General features: G+C 42.7%; 1 protein-coding gene across 1 annotated transcript in view; it reads right to left on the bottom strand.

The window, feature by feature from the left end:
* Window positions 1-1,002: 1,002 nt before the first annotated feature.
* Window positions 1,003-22,736, bottom strand: part of WDFY1 (WD repeat and FYVE domain containing 1) — a 51,209-nt gene continuing 29,475 nt past the window's right edge. The window contains exons 4-12 of the mRNA XM_055397500.2: window positions 21,037-21,091; window positions 19,379-19,529; window positions 17,509-17,621; window positions 15,035-15,161; window positions 14,142-14,247; window positions 9,149-9,250; window positions 7,371-7,501; window positions 5,664-5,772; window positions 1,003-4,631 (exon numbers count right to left, since the gene is read on the bottom strand). Of these exons, the coding sequence (XP_055253475.1) occupies window positions 4,572-4,631; window positions 5,664-5,772; window positions 7,371-7,501; window positions 9,149-9,250; window positions 14,142-14,247; window positions 15,035-15,161; window positions 17,509-17,621; window positions 19,379-19,529; window positions 21,037-21,091 (954 nt within the window). The 3' untranslated portion in view covers window positions 1,003-4,571. The remainder of the gene's footprint in view (window positions 4,632-5,663; window positions 5,773-7,370; window positions 7,502-9,148; window positions 9,251-14,141; window positions 14,248-15,034; window positions 15,162-17,508; window positions 17,622-19,378; window positions 19,530-21,036; window positions 21,092-22,736) is intronic.

Genomic DNA, 22,736 nt, shown 5'->3' with positions numbered 1-22,736 from the left:
CACAGAGCTAGCATCCACTTCGACTCTACAGCAGCTGATGAGGCTAATAAGGGGCACAACTTTTGGGCATGGGGCAAACTCTCCACACTACATCAGGTGGGGCAAGAAGGTAGGCACCCATTAGCAATAGGTCTATAAATATGTGTCCTATATGTATACAAGGATTAAAAAAAAAGTACTCAGAAGATATACAGCATAAATTTAACAGTGGTTTCTCTGGGTGGTTGCACTAAAGGATTTTTAAAAATAAATATTTAAATACTTTTTTGATATTATCTTTTTATTTTCCTTTTTTTATTGTAATAAATATATTACTATTATATTTTTTTTTCTTTGGCCACACTGCACACTTTGTGGGGTCGTAGCTCCCTGACCAGGGAGGGAACCAGGGCCCCTGACAGGGAGAGCACTGATCCCGAACCACTGGACCACCAGGGAACTGCCAATAAACATTCTGATGATGAGAAAATAAAGCTTTGGTTCTTAAAAAAAAACAAAAAACCCTCAATAAACTGCTGTTCTGATCTCTAAATCAACCCCTAATCAGTTAAGCCGAGGACTCTGTTCCCCCGGATCTGAATTATCCTGTTTCTTCATAAAACTGAGCTGTTTGTGAGGAGACCCAGGGCAGGGCTCATGCTGTCTCCACGAGGCTCAGTGCTCTCAGGGGGCCTGGGTATCCTGAGCAATCTCACTCCACGCCTCATAAACTTCAAGACAGGTCATACCTACTTCCTTTATACCAAACCCTCATTACACGCTAGCACATTAAGGCAGGCAGTATAAAGAAGGCACACGGACAGAGTCAGACGGACAGACAAGATCCACTTTGTTTTCTCATTTGTAAAATAGAGAAAACAGTGCCTTGCAGAAGTGTTGCCAGGATTGAAGAATACGAGGTCGGCAGGGCACCCAGCACACAGGCAGCGCTAAACTCATGGTAGTTACTCCTGCCGCACCATGTCCAGGTCAAACAGAACAAAAGCAAATTAAACAACAGGGTAACAAGCAAGGAACATTTTATTGTACGCATGTTCTCAAAAACCCCACAAAAACAGAACCCACAAACAGGAGCAAAGAACAAAGGTTTCTAGCTCTCTGGGACACGTAGGGCACCCTATCTTATAGAAACGTAGCTAGTAGTACAAGACAAAATGTACTAATCAACATTGCCCTTTGCCTCCCTAGTCAAAAAAGTCTAGAGAGAAAAACACTTTAAACTGTATTCTAATATAAATTTGTTGCACAATTAAACATCAACTTACTCAAAGAGTTATTGTGTAGTAAACTGCAAAAAATAGAGTAGGCATTCAATAATCTGCTCACAATTAACAATTAAGCAATAGACGCACAAATACAGCATGTATTACTTATTTGTTAAACTTCACATTTATAATGAGCAGACGGTTTATCATTAATAGTAAATGGTTTCTTACATTTTAAGAGATACCAGATCCAGGAATGAAGTAGGAAGTAATTAATGAAAACCGATTTTAGAAAATAACTCCTTGAATCTGAGCCACTGTGGTTTTATTCCATACTTAGGCCAGTTTCAACAGTTTAAATCTGTAGGTACTAACAAACTGAAAGTTGAGGGGGAGAACAAAGAGACACCACCTTCTAAAGTATAAAGCAGTATGTTTCGTTTATGGCCTCTAGGAAGCAGGACAGAATTAAGATACAGTAAACAGAGATTTACAATGTAATAAATAGTCTGCTTCCATCTAATGCTATAAGAGTATATTCCCATCACATCCACTAATAAAGAGCAATTTTAAAACATGTTTAGAAGGAAGAACTGGCAAGTCTTGATCACAAACCTTTTGTTGTTGCTGTTCAGTCACTAAGTTGTGTCCAGCTCTGCGACCCCACGCATACTAGAGCTAAACAGAAGCATCTTCTCTTAACATTCTGTTCTTCGTGATCCCCAAGTGGGACTGCAGGAGTATTCAGGAACGGAAAAACTGGTAAACCATTATTTGAAGAACTATATATTGTAAGTGACCCGTTTAAGAGTAACGCAGTCAAAATAAGGCAATAACCAGAAGTCTAACTATACTCTATGTGCCCATTCACTAAAATTTTTACCCACCTCTATAAAAAAATTACCCCATTTACTACCTTGTGTGTGACAGAGACAAGACAAGCCTACCATATGTGTGTTTAAAACAAAAAAACGGTAGTAAGCTCTGGTGGAAACAAAATATACTGAAACTTTCTCCTTTTCTTTTCTGGATACGTGGCTCCAATTCTTCCTGACACAGACCTCTTCCTCTTGACTTATGTTAGCTTAACCCCTAAGGAGGCACTGTATCAGCCTTATGCTCTCTGTGAAACATTAGATTTTTCATCAGGAATCTTTTAAAATAAAAAAAAGTCAAAAGCTATGGGATATCCTTGACAGCTGCGAACCTGCTCAGTCTACCACAGACATCATAAAATCACATTTTACAGAGGCTGAAGGAAAGCAAAACCATCGTGTAGCATTCTTCAGCATGGCAAGGAATAGTTCATATTCTTTTCCTTTCAGGACTTCAGAGAATCCCCATCATAGCACCTTTGTATGTATGAGCCGAACCATTAACTAAACTAAGCTGACATTCAACACTACCGTTCAAGTTACGACCACTTGATTTTTCTCCTGGATTATGTCAGCAACACACACTCTGCAAAGGGCCTAGGGCAAGTTTTGAAAGAAAACATCTTTTTCAGGTGATATAACACAAAAATTACAAGGACCAACAAAACCCTTCAGTCTTATTTCTGAAGGCAAGCTGACGTCCACTGCAGATCATTCTGCATGATGACCTGACCTCCTTTCCTAATTTGTGCCACTGGCCATTGAGACATCTTACTTTAATTGCCTGTCTTAAACTGCTATTAAAAACACATTTTCATTAACAACTGTTATTTAAAAGTTATGTCACACAGAATGATGCTGTCTTGGTTTGATCTCCTAAAAACAATGCTGTAGTATTTTTCTATATCCATTAGTAAGACTAACAAAAATACTGCTGCTATCTATTTTAAAATCTATCCTTAAAATAGCCCTAAAGTAATAAGAGACATGTACTGCCAGTTAAAAACAAATAAATATCTGAATATTAAAAGACAGGTTCCCCATTCCCTACCTCTTCCCCAATCCTGGTACTAAGTGGCCAAAAACTTTTAAATTAAATTTGATAACAAGAGATTTTGTTAACTGTTCTGAGAGTAACTTACAAGTTAGGAATACCTGTGCAGGACCTTGTTAATAGTCACTGCTCTGAGTTACTGATTTCCTTCTACGAAATAAGTTGTAACTAAAAGTCAACCTAGTTTAAAAAGCTTTGGAGTTCTCTTCTGAGGTGTCTACTGAAGTGGCATGGTATTTACAGGGGCTCATCTTGGGCTGCAAACAGACTGTGTCTTTCAGGAGGACTGGGCTGTTCCACGGAGCGGACTGCCCGTTTCCCATCCCAGTTACCTGGTAGCTGGGTTTTCCATTGCTGCTGCTGCTGCTGCTAAGTCACTTCAGTCGTGTCCGACTCTGTGTGACCCCATAGACGGAAGCCCACCAGGCTCCCCCGTCCCTGGGATTCTCCAGGCAAGAACACTGGAGTGGGTTGCCATTTCCTTCTCCAATGTGTGAAAGTGAAAAGTGAAAGTGAAGTCGCTCAGTTGTGTCCGACCTTTAGCGACCCCACGGACTGCAGCCTACCAGGCTCCTCCATCCATGGGATTTTCTAGGCAAGAGTACTGGAGTGGCTTGCCATTGCCTTCTCCGGGGTTTTCCATTAGTCATCCCTAATTGCAATGAGAAAAAGTCAGGCGGCTTGTGCGAGTCCCGTGTTAACAGCACCATAGAGACGTCTTGTCCTCAGAGCACATCGGGGGGACAGGGAAGGACGTGGACTCCCTTGGTTAGTATAGACACCGCACAGCTCACGTGGTGACAACCGAAAGGGTCCGCCCACGGCATGCGGGCTGGGACGAGAAATAGCTGAAGTGGACCAGACATGGCACTCCCTGGAGAGGACAAGTGCCAGGAAGAGGCTTGTCAGTGACGAGGGGTAGGGAATATTCACAGACGCCAGTGGATGAGGAGGGCCTCTGGGTCCCTGAGACCTCAGCACCCCCCCAAGAGAGAGACCGCAACCTCCCCCCGGGGCCCCTGCTCTGCCCACGGAGCTGCGCGGGAGGCCCCGGGCACCCAGCAAGTCTGCGGGGAGGGGAGTGTGTCTGCACTTGGAATTGCTTGAAGAAACTTCGAGGCTTTAACTCTTCTGTTCAGTGTTTTTCTTCTGAAACGCTTGTGTGCTAAATTACCGTCTCGGCACACGTCAGCTCACCGCTCGCGGGACGTCTTGCTGGAGTAACTCCACTCCTCGGGGACCCGCTATGTATGTCCCCACGGATAGTTCCACAAATGCCCAAAAACACACGTTCACGGTTTGTTCTTTATAAAAATGCTGATTTGATTTTAGTGGCTGGCTGTTCATCCACCTGACAGGGACTGTGGAGCTAGAGGGAAGCGTCGTGTGTAGGGGAAGGTGGCCGCCGCGAAGACTCAGGCCCTGCAGGCCCCTGCCTCAGTGTGGAGAGAAGCCGGTGGCCAGACTGCAGCCCACCACAGGCGTCATGTCCCAAATCTGCAAGAGAAGGAGGGGAGGGCCTGGAGAGGTGGCACTGGCCACGTGGTCCCCCAGGAGGGCAGACAGCTGGTACACTGGCCAAGGGGTCAAGAGACACACCTCAGCCTCTTCTTTCCCTATAAAACCTGGAGATTTACACAGTGACAAGACAATGTGGTTGACTAAAACACAAAAAAAGCTTATGAAGCAGTATTTCTCTCAACACCTGTGAATTAGATCATAATAATGTTTCACTACAATTTACCTTTATTTTGAATAAAAAGCCCAGTGGGGAAAAGCCCTTTTTTTAAATTATGAAACAACTTATGACAGTTTTACGGGGCTTCTCAGGTGGCTCAGTGGTAAAAGAATCGACCTGCCAAAGCAGGAGCCACAGGAGACATGGGCTCAATTCCTGGCTTGGGAAGATCCCTTGGAGGAGGAAATGGCACCCCACTCCAGTATTTCTGCTGGGATAATTCCACAGACAGAGGAGCCTGGCGGGCTACAGTCCAGGGGGTTGCAAACTGCTAGAGACAACAGAGCGACTGAGCACACGTGCACGCGTGGCAGTTTTATAACTCAAGAATGGTACTAAGGATAAAGCACTCACACTCAGGTTCTGTGTTAGTCACTCGGGGATTTAACAAAGGAAAGTATGGTTATCTCTTATAAATGGGGAGTATTCTATCCAGGATAAAGGACCATTAGCCAGGGAAGAAGCGACCAGAGAAAGGTCAGCCAAGGCCAGGCAGTGGGAGGGAAGACCCTGGGGCCAGCTCAGGGCAGATAGTGACAGAGGGGTGGCAGGCCCTCACCAGCTTACTTGGAGAGACTGAGACAGTGGAGGGAGACCCAACTGGACCGAGCCGCCGGGAAGGGCATGGAAACTCACAAACATGCAATTTGTTAGTCAGGGCTTTCAGCTGGCCATGGGGAGGTCATCCAAAGGGAAGGCGAGCTTGTCCATCAGAACTGCCTTACACACTCACAGCGTGTCAGTGGAGCAGTCTGCATGGAGGTGCTAATTGGGACAATTAGGCAGCTTACCTTCACCACGCGGTCGGTCCCACAGGTCACCATCAGGCCCCTAGCAATGTCCATGGACATGTGGGAGATGTTATGTTTTCCTTCGTGGAAGGTTGCTAGAGATGTCCGACTAACAGAGAGAAGAGAAGCCATTTAAACTCACCCGATGGTTTCTAGAGCTGAGGAATGAGTTGTCTTAGCAACATAAAGGAAATATTTACGGTAACAGTGTCAAAATTTGCTCACCAAAACGTGGCTATGGTTTTGAAAACCAACTATAATTAAAGGATGACAGAAAGCCTATGTTGCAGGAGTGGTTTTCTGGGGCTTTTTGGTCTTTCTGTTTGTTTTTTATTGTGCCATACAATCTCAGGGATCTTAGTTACTCAACCAGGGACTGCACTTGCACCCTCGGTGGTGAGAGCAGAGGTCTAACCACTGAACCTCCAGGGGATTCCCACAAGCAGTTTTATAAAGGATTTTCCAAAATTCCCCAAATATTTGATTTTCTTTTAGTCAACAGGCTGGTACATTCCTAGATATCAGAACGAGAACCTTTAACAGAGAAGAGGAACTACACTGCATGAGATCACAGGCTGCAGGCGCCCCGCTAATCCAGGCGGGAGAGGCAGTGCTGCCCCGGGTGACTGACCCTCACTCTGTTCCGAAGCCTGCACCCTGGCCACATCACCAGCTCACTGACCAAGAGCAGTGGTGGTGCCACACCAGCCTTCCTACTTGGGCATCCATCAAGGTGTGCCCAGCTACTGCTTTCAAAGATAATTCAAAAAGGAGCAGAAGTGGAGAAGGAAATGGCACCCCACTCCAGTATTCTTGCCTAGAAAATCCCATGGACAGAGGAGACTGGAGGGCTATGATCCATGGGGTAGCAAAGAGCCAGACACTACTTAGCGACTTAGCATGCATAGCTGAAATTAACACACCAAAATAACTCAACTGCATTTCAATAAAATACATTTTTTAAAAAAAGGAGCAAAAGAAAGTGCTGGTCCTGTCTCCATGGATCTGTCTGATTCAGGACTGAATGGGGGACAGATGTGTCGTGTACACAGTTATTTAAGCACAGATCGCTAGGTCAGACTTTATGTGGGAGAGAATGTGGGTCTCCAGGATTTTCCCACTAATAAATCGTCCATGAGTGTGAGCAAAGGTCGAAGCTGGGGTGCCTCTGTAGAGCGCCTGCTCAGCCACCCAGCAGTGTGCACACAGCCTTGACCCTCACAGCACTCTGAGTGGCTTGGAGGCTCAGGACCAGCCACTCACGGCCTGACTGGTCTGAGCAGAATCATTCCTCAAAGTGTTTGGGAGAAACTTAAGTCACAAAGCCAGGGCAGAATCCTCTCCTTGGAAACTGTTTACAAGAGACAAAAGATCAATACAGTGGATCCTTGAACAACACAGATTCAAACTATACTGGTCCACTTATATCCGGATTTTTTTTTTACTAGTAAATATCACAGTGCTAAAGGATCTGCAGACCCGTGGATAGGAGGGTTTAAGTTATATCCAGATTTTTATACCCAGTCAGATCCAGAGGGTCTAAGGTATACCCAGCTACACCCAGCTCTAAGTTGTACCCAGATCTTCCACTGCATGGAGGACAGGACCCTAACCGTTGTGCAAGGGTCGACTGTGTATCCATGTCATTTCCCAGGCTCTCCCGCTGCAGATGAACACACAGTCAGACAGAGACAATCAAACACTCACTCCTCATCCTTGATGGAGTCGTAGCACGAATCGCAGACTCGGACTTGGAACTCGAAGCCCATGACGGGGTAGCTGGAGCGCTTGCTGCTGCACTTGCCACAGACAGCCTGCCCACACTTGCGGCAGTGATGCTTCCGGAAGGAAGGAAAGAAAGGGGGAGTTAACCTCTTGTTTTAAGGTATGTGGTTTCCCTTCAGAGTAGGGGAATGGGATTAGGGATGATGTGCCTTGAATGATACTGCAAAGTCACTTCAGTCATGTCTGACTCTTTGTGACCCCATGGACTGTAGGCCGCCAGGCTCCTCTGTCCATAGGATTCTCCAGGCAAGATACTAGAGTGGTTTGCCATTCCCTTCTCCATGAATTATAACCACCCCTAATTCAATGTATCAATTAACACACCAAAGGCAGACGATTTCAACACTTTCAAGGATTTCCAAATATCCTTGCTTTGTTATTGGTGAAATACTGATTTTTATTCATTCATATTTTCGGCTTAGATGACAACAAGCAACATTAAAACCAAGTTCAAGCTCGTTTAGGAACCCAAATGGCTAGAAACTTTGGGAAGGAAAAACAATCCTATAACAAAGAAAAGTTTTAAATGGAAGTAAAGTTTTAAATGTAATTTGCCCTCATTAAGAAACAAACATCCATAATCATGTTTTGCTCTTTCTTTTACTCTTTCAAATTATGACTCTAAAAATGAGCTTCAAGAACATTCCAAAATAGTCCAGCTATTATCACTACTTTTGACATATATATATTTTTAAACCACTAAAATTTTGTGACCCATACCTTTCCATGCTCTTCTACCAGCTGTTAACTCATATAAGATTAAAATTAATTCTCCATCTTTCCTTTGAAGTAGGGACTACTTCACCCACCAGTTACTACCAGCCATGTGTTGTGAGAACGAGGCTAAAGACAGAATATTGCTGCAATTTCTGAGCATTAGAATGTTATGAGTGATAAAGTAATTCCTACACTGGCAGTCTTATATCTGACCTTGCTGTAGAGCAGCTTCATAAGTAAAAGCTTATTGACAAACACAAACTTTCCACCAATTCCTTAGAGAGGGTACAACCCATAAGAAAAGCAATTAAAATTGGCATTCCATTTTTACTTACCTGCACAAATTCACATTCAGTCTGAGGGAGTGGCTACCTTCAAGGCTGCTGTAGAACTATGCTTTTCGTAGAACTTTAGTATTACATGAATACCTAATGGTAAGAGCGTCCTTGAACTCTACAGGCTATCTGGAACATGTTTCTTCAGTTAATTTACAAAATTTAAAAACAGTACATACTTGAAACATGCTTAACAGAAATGCTCCAGGTACACTCACATGGAACAAGCTAAAATTCTTACTGTCAGAGTATTCCAGTGAGGGCTAATCTGTTACTTTTTGTCTGTTCCTGAAAGTTTAAGGCTTAGAGGCCGAGTTCACTCTGACTTTGTGCTGGGCTGGTACAAGTACTAACTTTAACAAGTAATAGCCCTAAACTCAGAGCTCCTTCATCCATTTACAAACAGGCTCTGGACATCCCTGCTTTTCCAGTGCAGGATGAGCGATGGCATACTTTGGGAAAGTTAAGTCTCACTATTACCCCAGGAAAGATCTGCTCATATTTGTCACACGATGATGGTGACATCACAAATGTAGGAATTAACAGCATTCATAGAGAAAAGTGTGATTCCAAATAAAATGTTAGACGAATCATATAAATAACAAAACATGTGATTAACACAGTGACAACTGGATGCCAGCTACTCACCTGTCTCAACCCCAGTGTCTTCGTATCCCACATCTGCTTAATATTCCAGAAAAAGGGCTGCTCACATTTCTGACAAGAATCACTTTCCAACCACTGAGGAGCCTGGGGGAGGAGAAAATCAAACCCAACATCAGAGCATCTGCTTATTTATACCAAGTTTTCAGAAATTAATACAACAGTTCTAGACCTCACTGGGGTTCTTTTTTTTTTTTTAACTTCTCTATGTACTAAAGCTGTTTCTATATTCATTCAATATTATGTTTGTGTTTTGAGTAATCTTTGCCATTTTTGCAGCATTTTCAAGATTGTTTAATTTTAGATTGTTCAAACTATAGACAGGAGGGAAGAATTCAATTTGCATTATGAACTCTTAAGAGCTGTCCTCGCATATTTGACCTCAATCACTTGGCATCATATATAGGCAAAAAAAATAGAAAATACTCTAAAATTATACCAAAGATCATGAAGTAAGGAATAATCTTTTCTTGACTACAAAACTTAACACTCAAGAGAAATTTACCTAATAAGAGGAGGGAATGATGGGAGAACCAGAGAAATCAAACTACACTGACCCTTAAAAAATCTTCAGTGAAGATAGATGGTCAGCTTTATAGATTCGAGAAGGTGGTTTAAAGAGTGACTGCCCCTAATTCTTTGTTTCCTATTGCATCAAAACCTTTGGCTTTCCTATTTTTTATTTTAGATATGGCATTACAACTATTTCTACATAAGCCAGCCATTACAAAAGTCTTTCTTCCTGGGGTGTGGGTGGAGAAGGGACCCATAAACAGAGTGAATCAGGCTAAGACAGAAGAGCCTTCTGTAAATGACCGGGGCAATGCTGGAAGTGGGAAGGGAGGACAGAAGGGTGAAGAGGAAATGCATACCCACGTGACAAGGTTACTACCCGATGTAGAGCTGCTCGTTTCTGTGATCAGGAAAGAGAGGAGGGGGTTTGAGAACCCTGCCTGTGAACAACGTCCCTCAAGGAAAACCCATGACACAGTGGGGCCTGCTGCCAACACCACGCAAACGTTTAACTGCAGTGGAAGGAAAGCAGGGCCACTGTCTAGTCTTAGTTTGTGACACAGGCCAGTGTAACTCCTGCAACACCACCCATATGTGGAGCAGTCACAGGGAACAATCAGCGCAAAAATGTCTTCATGGCAGCGATATTCAAGTATGAATACACAATGGGTAAGGCTGTGAGCATTAAATGCGTCGAGATTTGCAGTGCTTTGCACAGTGCCTGGTATACAGCAAGTGCCATGTAAGTCCACCAGTGTGCCAAGGGGTTTTATTTTGCTTCATTCCCAACACAACCCTAGGAGATGCAGAACAACATTCTCTCAGTTTTACAGGCAAAGAGACTGTGGCTCAGAGACTGAGGTGGACCGTCCATGGCTGGTCAATGGGTGGAGCTCCCAGGAGATGCAGGACTCCAGCCTGCATCTTTGCTCTTGTCCATTGCACTCTACACAGCCTCTGGATACGGTCCTCTTCATTTCAAAAGGGTCTGCAAACATGTTTCTGGAATATGACAACCAAGGGGACTGAATTCCTGCCCTCTGGGAGCATAATTCTGTCTAAGGGTTAGGGAAGAATATCATTTTTCTGGGAAGGGACAGGGACACAAGGAAAGAAAAAATATGTTTAAAGTAACCAGATAACGGACAAAAAAATAAACTCAGAAATAAACAGACTTTTTGGAACATATTTTAATATAAGAAATAACCGTAACTTTGTTTCTTTTAATAGGATTAAGTGTTACGGTATAAGCTTTCATGAACCATCTGGCTGAATGCTCATTCTTTAAGGAAAAAAGTTTTCTTTTGTGCTGAGAAGAGCAAAAGAGAACATTATTCAAGTATTCTGACTGTTGCACTCTCTTTTCTAAATCTTGTTCCATCTGCCTAACCTGAACAAAGATGATGTAACAAGAACCCCAGGGCACTGATACTCTGTTTTGCACTAATGTATAAAATACTTCCCATTCTGTAATCAGCTAGCTCCAAATACAATTTCTTCATGTGGATTTATTATGGCTACTTGCTCATTTATGTCTCTTGCCTCCTTCCAAAAAAGAGTCCCTTTTATTACAATCTGGCAGGGATGTCTGCTTCCAAACTGCCTGTGTGGTGGCCGACAGCCACTGTGGGTTAGAGATGACCCAGTCAGTGTTTCCAGGTGACTCAGAAAGAAATTCCCAGCAAGGACTGTGGGGCTAGAGAATCTGGGGTTAATCCTCTCGGCTGGTGCCTAAGGAAGTCCTACAATTTGTAGAAAACCCTAACGCAAGGTCAGAATCTCATATACCAGAGGCTGCTTACTTTTGTACTTATATTTACTCGGTAAAAACAAAACAACAAGCAAACCAAAAAGTCCTACTAAAAATATTACATCATTTTGACATAACTTTCTTTCCCACCAACACTGCCAACCACTGAGACAGTGTCACCAGCCAGTGTGCACATGATTTGGGATAATTGTCTGTAAGTGATTCAGAGAAAAAGAGCTTCTCCTCCCCACACACACACAGAAGGCACCTTGAATGAGTGGCCCCCAAAGAGAAGATGGGACTCTCTTCTTTCCCTAGCGATACAAATAACCTCACACTCACATAACCTTGGAGGTAAGAACCCCGCTTCTCCTTTCCACTTCTAAAAGGACTTAGCAAGGATGAGAACAGTGGATTGAAATCCAAGTAACTAAACCGTTACAAGAGCCACCAGTAGCATCAGGTCCCAGTGGTCTCCTCCTTCTTGATTCAGGGAACACATTCTCTCCCCATCCTCCCCCTGAGTTTCCTGCTTTCTCAGAATTAGACTGAAGAGCAACAAGTCTAGGAAACAGAGCCTGGCATACTGCAGTGCATGCGGTTACAAAGAGTCGGACACAACTGAGCGACTGAACTGAGGAAACAGCGCAGTGCACTAGCTGCTGATGTTGCATGAAACTAGTAGATGACAAATACATAACCCAATTCAGATAAACCTTTGCAAAGGCAGTATTACACATTCTGTAATACTCAGTCAATTTTACATATGTTTAATAACAAGTTATTCTAAGTCTTACCAAAAAGCTTTTTAGAAAATTCAAACAGAGAAATTAACCAGCAGACATGCCATCAAGATTTCCTCTATTTGACTTGTCTTCAGTTCAGTTTAGTTCAGTTCAGTCGCTCAGTCGTGTCCGACTCTTTGCGACCCCATGAACCACAGCACGCCAGGCCTCCCTGTCCATCACCAACTCTTGGAGTTCACTCAAACTCATGTCCATCGAGTCGGTGATGCCATATAGCCATCTCATTCTCTGTTGTCCCTGTCTCCTCCCGCCCCCAATCACTCCCAGCATCAGAGTCTTTTCCAGTGAGTCAACTCGTCGCATGAGGTGGCCAAAATATTGGAGTTTCAGCTTGTCTTACAAAGTCACTAAAAAACTAGCAATCAGTACTTCTCCAGATTACGAATGAAAGTTTGTTATTTATAGGGTAATCTATTTCCTTCACTAGATTGCAAGTTTCTGGCAGGCAAGAATCTTTATGTATAAAGCACAGTGTATAAAGTCTGAAAGTGTTATGTAGTGTAATGTCGCTGTTTTTTTTTAAAATAGACTGAACCCCTCTGATTATATGCTAAAGATGCAACTGTATTCAGGGAGAATCAGACTCGCAAGTAATCAGAGGCGACACAAAGCAGCATGTGCAGGGCTTGTGGGGAACGCTGCATTCATGCCTGGCATCCACTGCAGTGGGCAGCAAGCTGACCTACATGCTGTATAAAGGACAGCACTTGCAACACACCGACTGACATCACAGTATGTGCTGTTTTTGATTAGCTGCTCAATTGTGCAACCCCACAGACTGTAGCCCTCCAGGCTCCTCTGTCCATGGGATTTTCCAGGCAAGAATACTGGAGTGGGTTGCCACTTCCTTCTCCAGGGTATCTTCCTGACCCAGGGATCAAACCTGTTTCTCCTGCATTGGCAGGCGGATTCTTTACCACTGAGCCACCTGGGAAGCCCTGTCACAATATGTACCACAATACAGTATCATTTATGAGGTATATATACCTAAGTTTCCAGACTTTAGGGCCACCGTTTAGGTAATCAATAAATGCTTCTGAAGTTAAACCATAAGTCCCTAACCCCAACTCACAAAAGAATCTTCTTTGGAATCAACGCCACTCTCTACATCACAGGTTGCAAACATCACTTGGAAAAGACAGATAATACCTATGCTGGTAAAGATGAGAATGGATATCCTGCCTGGAAATCATCTGACAACATTTATAAAAAGCCTTAAGAATGTACATACCCTTGACCTGAAGGGTCTATTTTCAGAATTTTGTCTGAAATAAATAACTGAACAATCACACAATGACAAGGTCAAAAATGTTCACTGCAGCAATGTTCAGTGCAAACAATCACTCAAAGAGAGACTATAGTGTCTATATAAATAACTGGAAGAGAGCTTAGAAGTCATCTCATTCAATTATTTCACTTGATGGAAGAAGGAACGGAGACAAGGAAATTAAGGCACTTAAACTCAGGTCTCCTGAAAAGAACAATATAGTGGCACGGACTCAGTGCGACAGAACTTGCGGAAAATAAAAGCAGAGAATGGGGATAGACTTTCCCAGATGAGCTATGTCCCTGGTGAGTATCTTGGGGATGCCATGACAGGTGTGGAGCTGCACCTCGGAGCACCTGCCTGCAGTCCACTCCCTGGACGGGCTGGACTTGCACTTCCTCTCCGTGCACTTCCCTGTGAAAATCAGCCTAAATGCCCCATGTGTGTGCACTGCTTGTCCCGGTAGAAACTCTCCAGTGAGTAGAGGACACAGTGACAGTGGCCCACAGGACCGTGTTAGACAATAACCAGTAAGCACAGCGGTGAGGAGCTGGGGCTGCCTGCACCTCCAGCCAAAGGGTGGAAAACCAAGAGGCGGGTTGTGGGACCTCCCCGGGTCAACCCTGCCTTGCTCTCTCTTACCTCCTCTCTGCTAACGTCCATGTTCCACACTGCAATTCCACCATCCGAGGAACAGGAGACCAGCTGCCTCGTGAGCTGAAGGTAACACAGCGCCTGCACCCTGTCACTGCAAACACACAGCAGTCACTGTCTCAAACTGGGAAACACACGCACTGTCTTCACGCAGGCTCCAATGTCTCCCCTCGCTGGAATCAGCAACTGGCATTTTATCACTAACTACTTGGTATGGTCATCTGGATCCCTGTATATACTTTACCAGGCATTCTATAATGTATTATACAGAATAACAGTTACTACGAAATAAACGCTGCTACTTTCGAATCCGTCATTAAGAACTGCAGGTCAGAGAGGAGATGTTGACCATAGTTTTCTGGACCAAACACTATAATTTCTTTCCAGGTTCACAAGATTGTTTCTGAACAAGTAAGTGCTCGGAACTTAAGAGATGTTCACCTCTTAAAGCTTTCCTCTCCTTGGCTGCTTTTCAACTAGACTCTGCTCGTAGCCAAGCAACAGACAAGCCTACCCAACGAGGAGGAAAGGGTTCCTCTTCAAGACTAGATGGCAAAAACCTGAGCATTAAAATGCCATAGCTTAGGTGAAGCAGGACTGGGTCAATCCAGACATTATTCCTTAATGAATTTCGCTAATGAGACTAGCTTAAGTGTCGTACAGCAGGCCATCTTCCAAGGTCAAAGTCCCCACCCATGGTGTCTAACCCACGTCGGCCTGAAGCAGTCATTTCACTGGGGTGACTCCTTGGCAGAGAAAGGTGGGAGAAAGCCCAATCACGTGGACAGCTGAAAGGATGCGATTTGGAGACAGTGGTCTCAGAGTACTCATGCCCCCCCCGCCTCGCGCCAGCTTGGATTCCAACCCCTCAAGTCACGCACTGGTGGCCCTGGAGCAGGAGCGTGCGGCCCTTCCTTCCCCCGATGTCCCACATGATGACGCTGTTGTCGGACGCTCCTGAGAAGAGTAACCGTTGAATAGGGTCCCACCAGAGGCAGGCGATGCTCCCTAGGGGTGAGAGAGGGAGGTGAGCTGGAACTCTCCAATGGCACACGCACGACTGACGACAGAAGACTGGACCGGGACCAGCTGAGTCTGGATGCAAAAACGGATCTTCGTCGTATAAAAGGGCGTCTAACGCTTTACCATGAGTCACGGAGGAGAAGCAGCCCAACCCCTATCTGAGCTACAAGATGGGGATTTTTGGTAGTTGTACATCAAACTACTCTGAACACTGCCTGCTGCTGCCAAATCACTTCAGTCATGTCCAACTCTGTGCGACCCCATAGACGGAAGCCCACCAGGCTCCCCTATCCCTGGGATTCTCCAGGCAAGAACACTGGAGTGGGTTGCCATTTCCTTCTCCAATGTGTCAAAGTGAAAAGTGAAAGTGAAGTCGCTCAGTCGTGTCCAACCCTTAGCGACCCCACGGACTGCAACCTACCAGGCTCCTCCATCCATGGGATTTTCTAGGCAAGAGTCCTGGAGTGGCTTGCCATTGCCTTCTCCGACTCTGAACACAAAGGTGTTTAAAAGAAGATTTTCCTCCTCTATACCAAAAAACTATAAAATAGCTGTACATGAGGGTTAGTTCAGAAAAAGCTTCTGCAGGGAAAAAAAAAAATAGCTACCAGTATCTAAAGAGCAAAGGCAGTGAAGGTGTCAGGAGTTTTCTAAGATAAATGTCTGGATTATTCCAGGTCTCCGGGACCTTGCGGTGTCCTACTCCAGGATGCCTCTGTTTAAGGAAATTAAGCATCTTAGAGGAAGGAAAAAAAAAAGTGAAACTGTACCACACGATTATGCCAGGGAATGTAGGTAAAAATCCAAATCCTACGTTTCACATTCTATATTGACTAAACTTTCTAAATTTAATACCCTTGGGAAAAATCTTTCTTTCTACAGATTTCTCCCTCAACAGATCTCTTCATTGTTCCATTAACTGCTGCTTGCTCAGAAAAATTAATAAACTTATTAAACCAGTCACACAAGCTAACAGTATTTTTGGTGGGTGTATAGAAAACTGGCAAAGCCATATTCAAAAGCAAACCACAAGAGACTTGTTTCTCACAGAAGCTTAACCAAAGTGAAAAAAGATGTACTGTGCAAAACTGGCCTCAGGGATCAATTCTGCAGAAACCCTAGAACTGTTTGATCCTATGACCCATGTTTTTCAGCTGGAGCCTAACAGCAGACAAGCTAGCTCTTTCTATATGAACCCTGCTGAGCAGTTATCGGAACTCATTCTGTCCTGAGCAACCCAGAGAACACTTAAGAGCCTGGGATCATGAGACCGTGAGTCATAAACAGAAAGTGGTTTCTGAGGGCCTGTGTCTCCCTGCCTTTAGATTTATCTACTCAAACTTACTGTCCTTCCCTCCCCCGTTTCCTCTACAAGGTCACAGACTCAGATTTATCTAAATAAATTACCTACAGAGGACATTTAAACTTGCTATACTTAAAAACACTATTTTCATAAATCAATCCATCATTAACTGCTTCAACAAACCCCTAATTCTTCGATCTGAACCAGATGGTCTCAAAGCTTCTAATCTGTTATGAAATACTGTCAATTGAGCTTTAAAACCTTTCCATGAAGCCCTGCCAACTCACTATGCTACAAAAATAATAGAATTCCGCCCAGTCATTCTTTTCCCTCAGTCCCTCCCCAGTGGATGTTTCCCAAATAAAGACAGAACCAGCTCATATACTTCCAATTGTACTGATTGACCTACTGTGTCTTGTTTGGTGTCCTAGAAAGTGACAAATTTAAAATAGTAATAACAATCTTCTTCTAAAGGTCTTACCATTTATATGAAATTTTAAAAAGGTTTTCTGAATCTAATTTAATTAAAAAAGGGAAACAGAACAGAAAGTAATGTCACACAAGTATTATAAATCTAGAAGGGATCATGAAACCTAACCCCATACCTTGCCTTCACTTAGTTTTCACTCTTTAAGATCTTCTGGGACTGAAGTCCCATATCTAGCCATTCGAACTGAAACCTGACAAGATCTTAGGGAGCTAATCATTAATGAAACCACAGAGCCGAGAACTAGATTTGGATGCCCATATTAGGTGAAAAGGGCTTCCCAGGTGACGCTGGTGGTAAAGAAACCACCTGCCAATGCAGGAGGCATAAGAGACTCAGGTTCAATCCCTGCATCAAGAAGATCCCCTGGAGAAGGGCATGGCAACCCACTCCAGTATTCTTGCCTGGAAAATCCCCATGGACAGAGGAGGTTGGAGAGCTACAGTCCATAGGGTTGCAAAGAGTCAGACACAACTGAAGCGACTAAGCAGGCACGCATGCACACATATTAGGTGAAAAACAGCGGTGATCACACAGCCTACCTTCATGTCCTTTAAGGGTGGTAATAACTGAACAGGTGTTGTGTTCAAGTTTCAGCAGGGTGATCTGTCCAGAGTAATCACCGACAAACGCATACTGAGTATCAAAGTCATATCTGTGGAGAAGCAGTCAAGGATGTATAACACCATCCATCTCAAAGTTATAAAGCAGAAAATGTACATTCTATAAAGGGTAAGCACAAACCTAAAACCATGAGAAAAGAAACACTCCACTGAAAATCATTCAGCGTGGAAACACCAAAGAAAAAAATGCTTTAAGCTAGAATTATCAGGAAAATTAATATTCATTCATTCAACAAGCATTCATTGAGTACCCATTATTATTTCAACTAATATCCTAGGAATTGGCAAACAAAAAAGATAAAAGAGTTGATAGAGAGAGAGAGACATAAAAATAAGTAATCATATTATAGCAAAGTTTTAAAATGTAAAATACTCAATAATAAAAACAGTCAAAAAGAACTGGAAGAAAAATGCTTTTTATGAAATTGTCTCTGGAAATAATGTAAAACTGAGAGCAAATGATGTGAACTCATCTTTTGGGGGGCCTAGATGATTTAGATTTAAGTGAAGAAGATGGTTTACTTTAAATTGCTGTGAAGAGTTTAGCCATCCAAAAGGAAGTCATTTGGGGCAGTAGTAAATTTAAAATTCAAAAATATATTAACTATTGGTAACAACTTGTTATTAATACTCCGTTATTCTATGGCTATAGGAGTTTGTGGCAAATCAGGTGACTATACACAATAAGATAATACCGTTTTAATTCCAAAACATGGATGAAAAGGAAGACCACAGGCTGGACCACAATGATGTGATTCTGTGCTATTTTCTATCAATCCATACGAAAGTCTAACACATAACAGAAAAGCCTATATAGCACATGATATATCTGAGTAGTCTTCCCTTGTTTGATTCTAAAGTGTATGGTACTAATTTAAGTATCTCATGCTGTATATTCATTTGTAGCAAACATTTTTATAAAGGCTTTCAATGGAAGAAAGAATTTCACTACACCAGATGTCCAACACGGAAAGAGAAAATACCATGGGGCGTTTGCCTGCGGCTGACAGCCTTGACCTTGCCAGCACTAAGATACACAGCTACCACAGGCAGCCTGATGCAAGAGCGTGCTCTACATGAAACAAATCCAACAGAGCAGCAGAATTTCAGAGCGGCAATTTCTTAACATTTGAGGGATCCAGAGGCACCTTCGAGATGCCTCTTCAAACACACACAAAAAACACAAAAACTCCTTGTAGTCCTTGTATGAATTCCAGGATCACAAATTCTTGTATTCTCTTGCCAGGTCTGCAAATAACCCACTACTAGAAGATTCATTCCTTTTTTTCCCTCTTTACACAACAAAAAATCTTTTCTTTCACTTCAAAAAGCAAAGGAGTGAAGGGAGGGGTCTGGATTAATAAGGTTTAGATTTTCTGAGATATCTGTATTAAAAACACCTATAGCACAACCCAGCAGAGAACAGCGATTCATTTATTACTTTTAATAAACTGTTTTTTAAAGTATTTCGTTTATTTGTTTTAATGTGGACCACTTTTAAAGTCTTTACTGAATGTGTTACCATAATTTTTCTGTTTTATGTTTTGGATATTTTGGCCAAGAGGAGTGCAGGATTTTAGTTCCCTGACCAGAGATTGAACCCACACCCTCTGCGTTAGGAGGCCAAGTCTTAACCACCAAGTCCTAATAAACCAATTTTATGCAAAAGAAAGGAGAGACAGAAATTCTCTGATTTTATGTGAAATATGTAGGAATCATTCAGCCTTTAGATCTCAATTAGCAGCTGAGGATCAGATGCAGAGCTAACTCCTGAGACTGGGAAGGATACTGCAGACACGAGGCCCAGGAAGAGAAGAAGTGCCTCCCGAGCATGTTCCCGCTGCGGGTGCACATCCAGCTGACACACTTGTCGTGGCCAGTGCTGATCACCCACTCGGTGGCCAGGCTGAAGATGATCGCCGTCACCCGGTTCTGATGAGCTGTGGGAACAGAGAAGAAACACGACCTGGGCAATCCAGTCTCAGTGGGTGGGAACTGGGGCTCCCCTTCTTCACCTGGTCAGCCTGCAGACTCACAGGCTGGACAGGCCCACCCTGGAAAGTCTGCACTCTGAACAGGCAGCAGAGAATCTGTCCGACCCCCAACCCATGATCTAATGGGCAGGCTCTCCGAGGCCCTGCCCTCTGCCTCCCTGCAAGGGAGGAGACCGTCAGAAGCTACAAATCCTTAAAAGAATAATGCTCAAGAGGGATTCAAATAATATATCAGAGGACAGATTAAAAAAAAAAACCTCAAACAACTATCAGTGAGTTTCATATGGAAAGCAATAGTCTTTTCTTAATAGAACAGGTTTGTTTGTTCTTCATTGTCTGTACCTTTAGTGCTTTGACTCTTTAGAAAACACTGGCATTGTGAAAAGGGCAACGGAAATTTTATGAAATTAACTTTTTATTATTTCTGAGATGAAGCATTTGTAAAGTTCCAAATTCCAAAGTAATAGCTGAGAATGAGGACGGTATTCTATTACCTAACTTCTGGAATATTTGTATCTCCAGGTCAATTTTAAGCCACACCAGGGCCGTGACCTGTCTACTTTACGTGGAGCAGGGTCTTGCATACAGCTGGTGTTTAATAAATGCCCAGTCTGATGAATGAAGTCAGAAGCTAGACAGAGACATATCTGACCTTACTCTCAGCTGTACAGGCTGCTTCAGAAAAACAGAGGGACTATTTCCTATAAATTAACCAGAAAACACTACAACCCCCTGGGAATGCAGACACAGTCAAGTAGACATTCATAAAACACAACAAATGGCCAATATCAAATAAAGTTTAAATAATTTTAAAACAGAACTATTTTGACTATCAAACTGGCAATGAGCATTTAAAAAGAGCAATGACGATTTAAAGAACAGGCACTTTCAATCACTACTAATTAAAATATTTACACTATTGCTGCAAAGAGTTTTGCAAATTAAATCTAGAGTATTAAAAAAAAATTTTAATGTTTGACCCAGTTATTCTACTTTTAGTAATCTATCTTAAAGTAATCAGAGTTACAGGATCTGAGTCAGTAACCATCAAGGACACACACACACATATATATGAAGTTACTTTTACACATATATATATAAAATACACACAGATATATATAAACACACATACCTACGTACATATCATCATCTATCTTAGTATGTGTTATCAAAAAAATGGGAGCAGTACACATTTTCAAAAATAGAAGAATGCTTAAACTAAATCTGACACATGCACCCAGTGGAACAGTATACAAAATTTCAAATGCTAATAAGCAGGAAAAGGATGTGTAAGTAACTCTGAAGAGGTAACAGCTTCTCATGTAACTGAGGTAACCAACCTTTTAAAAATTTAATGTGAAGACCTAATTTTGATCATAAGACATGGTGTTCTAGTTTATTTTTGTGTGTATCTACGTGTATATGTGTGCAAATGAGTGTGTATTATAATTACCTGGGTAGGTCTTGATAAAGTTCATTTTATTAAAATCTTCAGAAACGTGAAATTCCTAAAAGTAAAAACATGCAATAAGAGAACAGTTATAGCTTTAAAAACAGTGGGAACTTATCTTCCAAAAGGATGTAAAATCTAAAACTGGCCATCACCAGCCTTGTGACTCAAGATTGGCTCCATAAGAACAGTAGAGAATTGCTTCTTGGTCCTGTCCTTGCAACACTATTTATTTTGGAACCAGACAAGTAAAGAAAGTGCTGCTGACCACCACAGAATTTTTGTCTAATTCTTCCTCTACAAATGAATGCTCTACACTTCCTTTCCCTCTAACTGCAAAGGAAGCATCCTGTTAACTTTGCTCTCCTGGTGTCACTAAAAGTTTCTCAAGATGATAGATTCAAAGCAAAGGGATATACAAAGACCCGTTACTAACAGAGTCCTCAGCACCAGTGAAAATAAGGCTTTGGGTATCTGAAGCAACAGAAGGGGCATATTACATATATTTAACACAGAAACCCACACACACAAAAGAAACTTAAAGATTGTGGTGGTTTTCCTTTATTATCTTTCAAAGTTTTTATGGACTGTTTAATACTTTTAACTAGAAAAAATTAAAAGTATGTGCTTCTTAATGAAAAAAAAAAATGAGCCTCAGGCATAAGACCAAGACAAAACTCTAAAGAAAATGCACTACTTAAAAATTCTATTGATCAGTGCTAAATTGGTAAGCTCTTAACGGTCTAGATAACATGGACATTATGAATTGTTGATTGGTCAAGATTAAAAAAACCCACAAAGGAATATTGATTTCTTGTCCTTCATCTTGGTTCTACAAAGTACAAAAATGTATCGGCATTTTATATATACTAATCTCTGTTGGGACTCATAGCTCAGTCAGTAAAGAATCCGCCCACAATGTAGGAGATCCAGGTTCAATACCTGGGTCGGGAAGATCCCCTGGAGAAAGAAATGGCAACCCACTCCAGTATTCTTGCCTGGAGAATCCCATGGACAGAGGAGACTGGCAGGCTACAGTCCAAGGGGTCACAAGAGTCGGACACGACTTAGCGGCTAAACCACCACCACAATCTCCGATGGAGGGAAATCAACAGTTCAATACTAACTAATGCTAAATTGGACTTACATCGCCCCTTTCCACTGAAGAGCTGTAAGAGTTTTACATGCCATCCTATAATGGCAGTAGAGAGTACCCTTGAACCAGGAGCCACAAGAAGGGTCCCTAGAGAAATAAATCACGGCCACGGCCATTCCTGGAGATGCCATTTGAAGCCTGCACTCCTGGTCTCTTATGTGCATGCACATCACCACATTCTGATAAAAATCTTCAGAACGAGAAAAACGAGACCACTGGCATTTATTATCACACAAGATTTACAGCAGCCAAAAACTGGTGGGCATCAACCGCCAACCATGCAGATCCCCCACCCCGCCCTCCGTTCTCACCACCTGTCTACTGTCCAGTGAACTTCTTATGCAGAGAGCCTAGCTCCTTCTTTCCTGGCTAATAAACACACTCAAGACTTCTAATTTAAAAAGCAAAACAAGTAAACACAAAACCCTCTTAACAAATAAACTTTCTTTGCCCCCCGACCCCATCCCAGCCCAAACCTTCTCTATAGATCAGCCCACACTCGACACTCAGGCTTTCTAGCTCCTCACCCCAGTCACCCTTCAATCCC

Source organism: Moschus berezovskii, chromosome 2, assembly GCF_049115385.1.
Source record: "Moschus berezovskii isolate FMDL1 chromosome 2, NW_MosBer_1.0, whole genome shotgun sequence".
NCBI lineage: Eukaryota > Metazoa > Chordata > Mammalia > Artiodactyla > Moschidae > Moschus > Moschus berezovskii.
The sequence above is the reverse complement of the archived record's forward strand: the minus strand, read 5'-3'. Positions and strand labels throughout refer to the sequence as shown.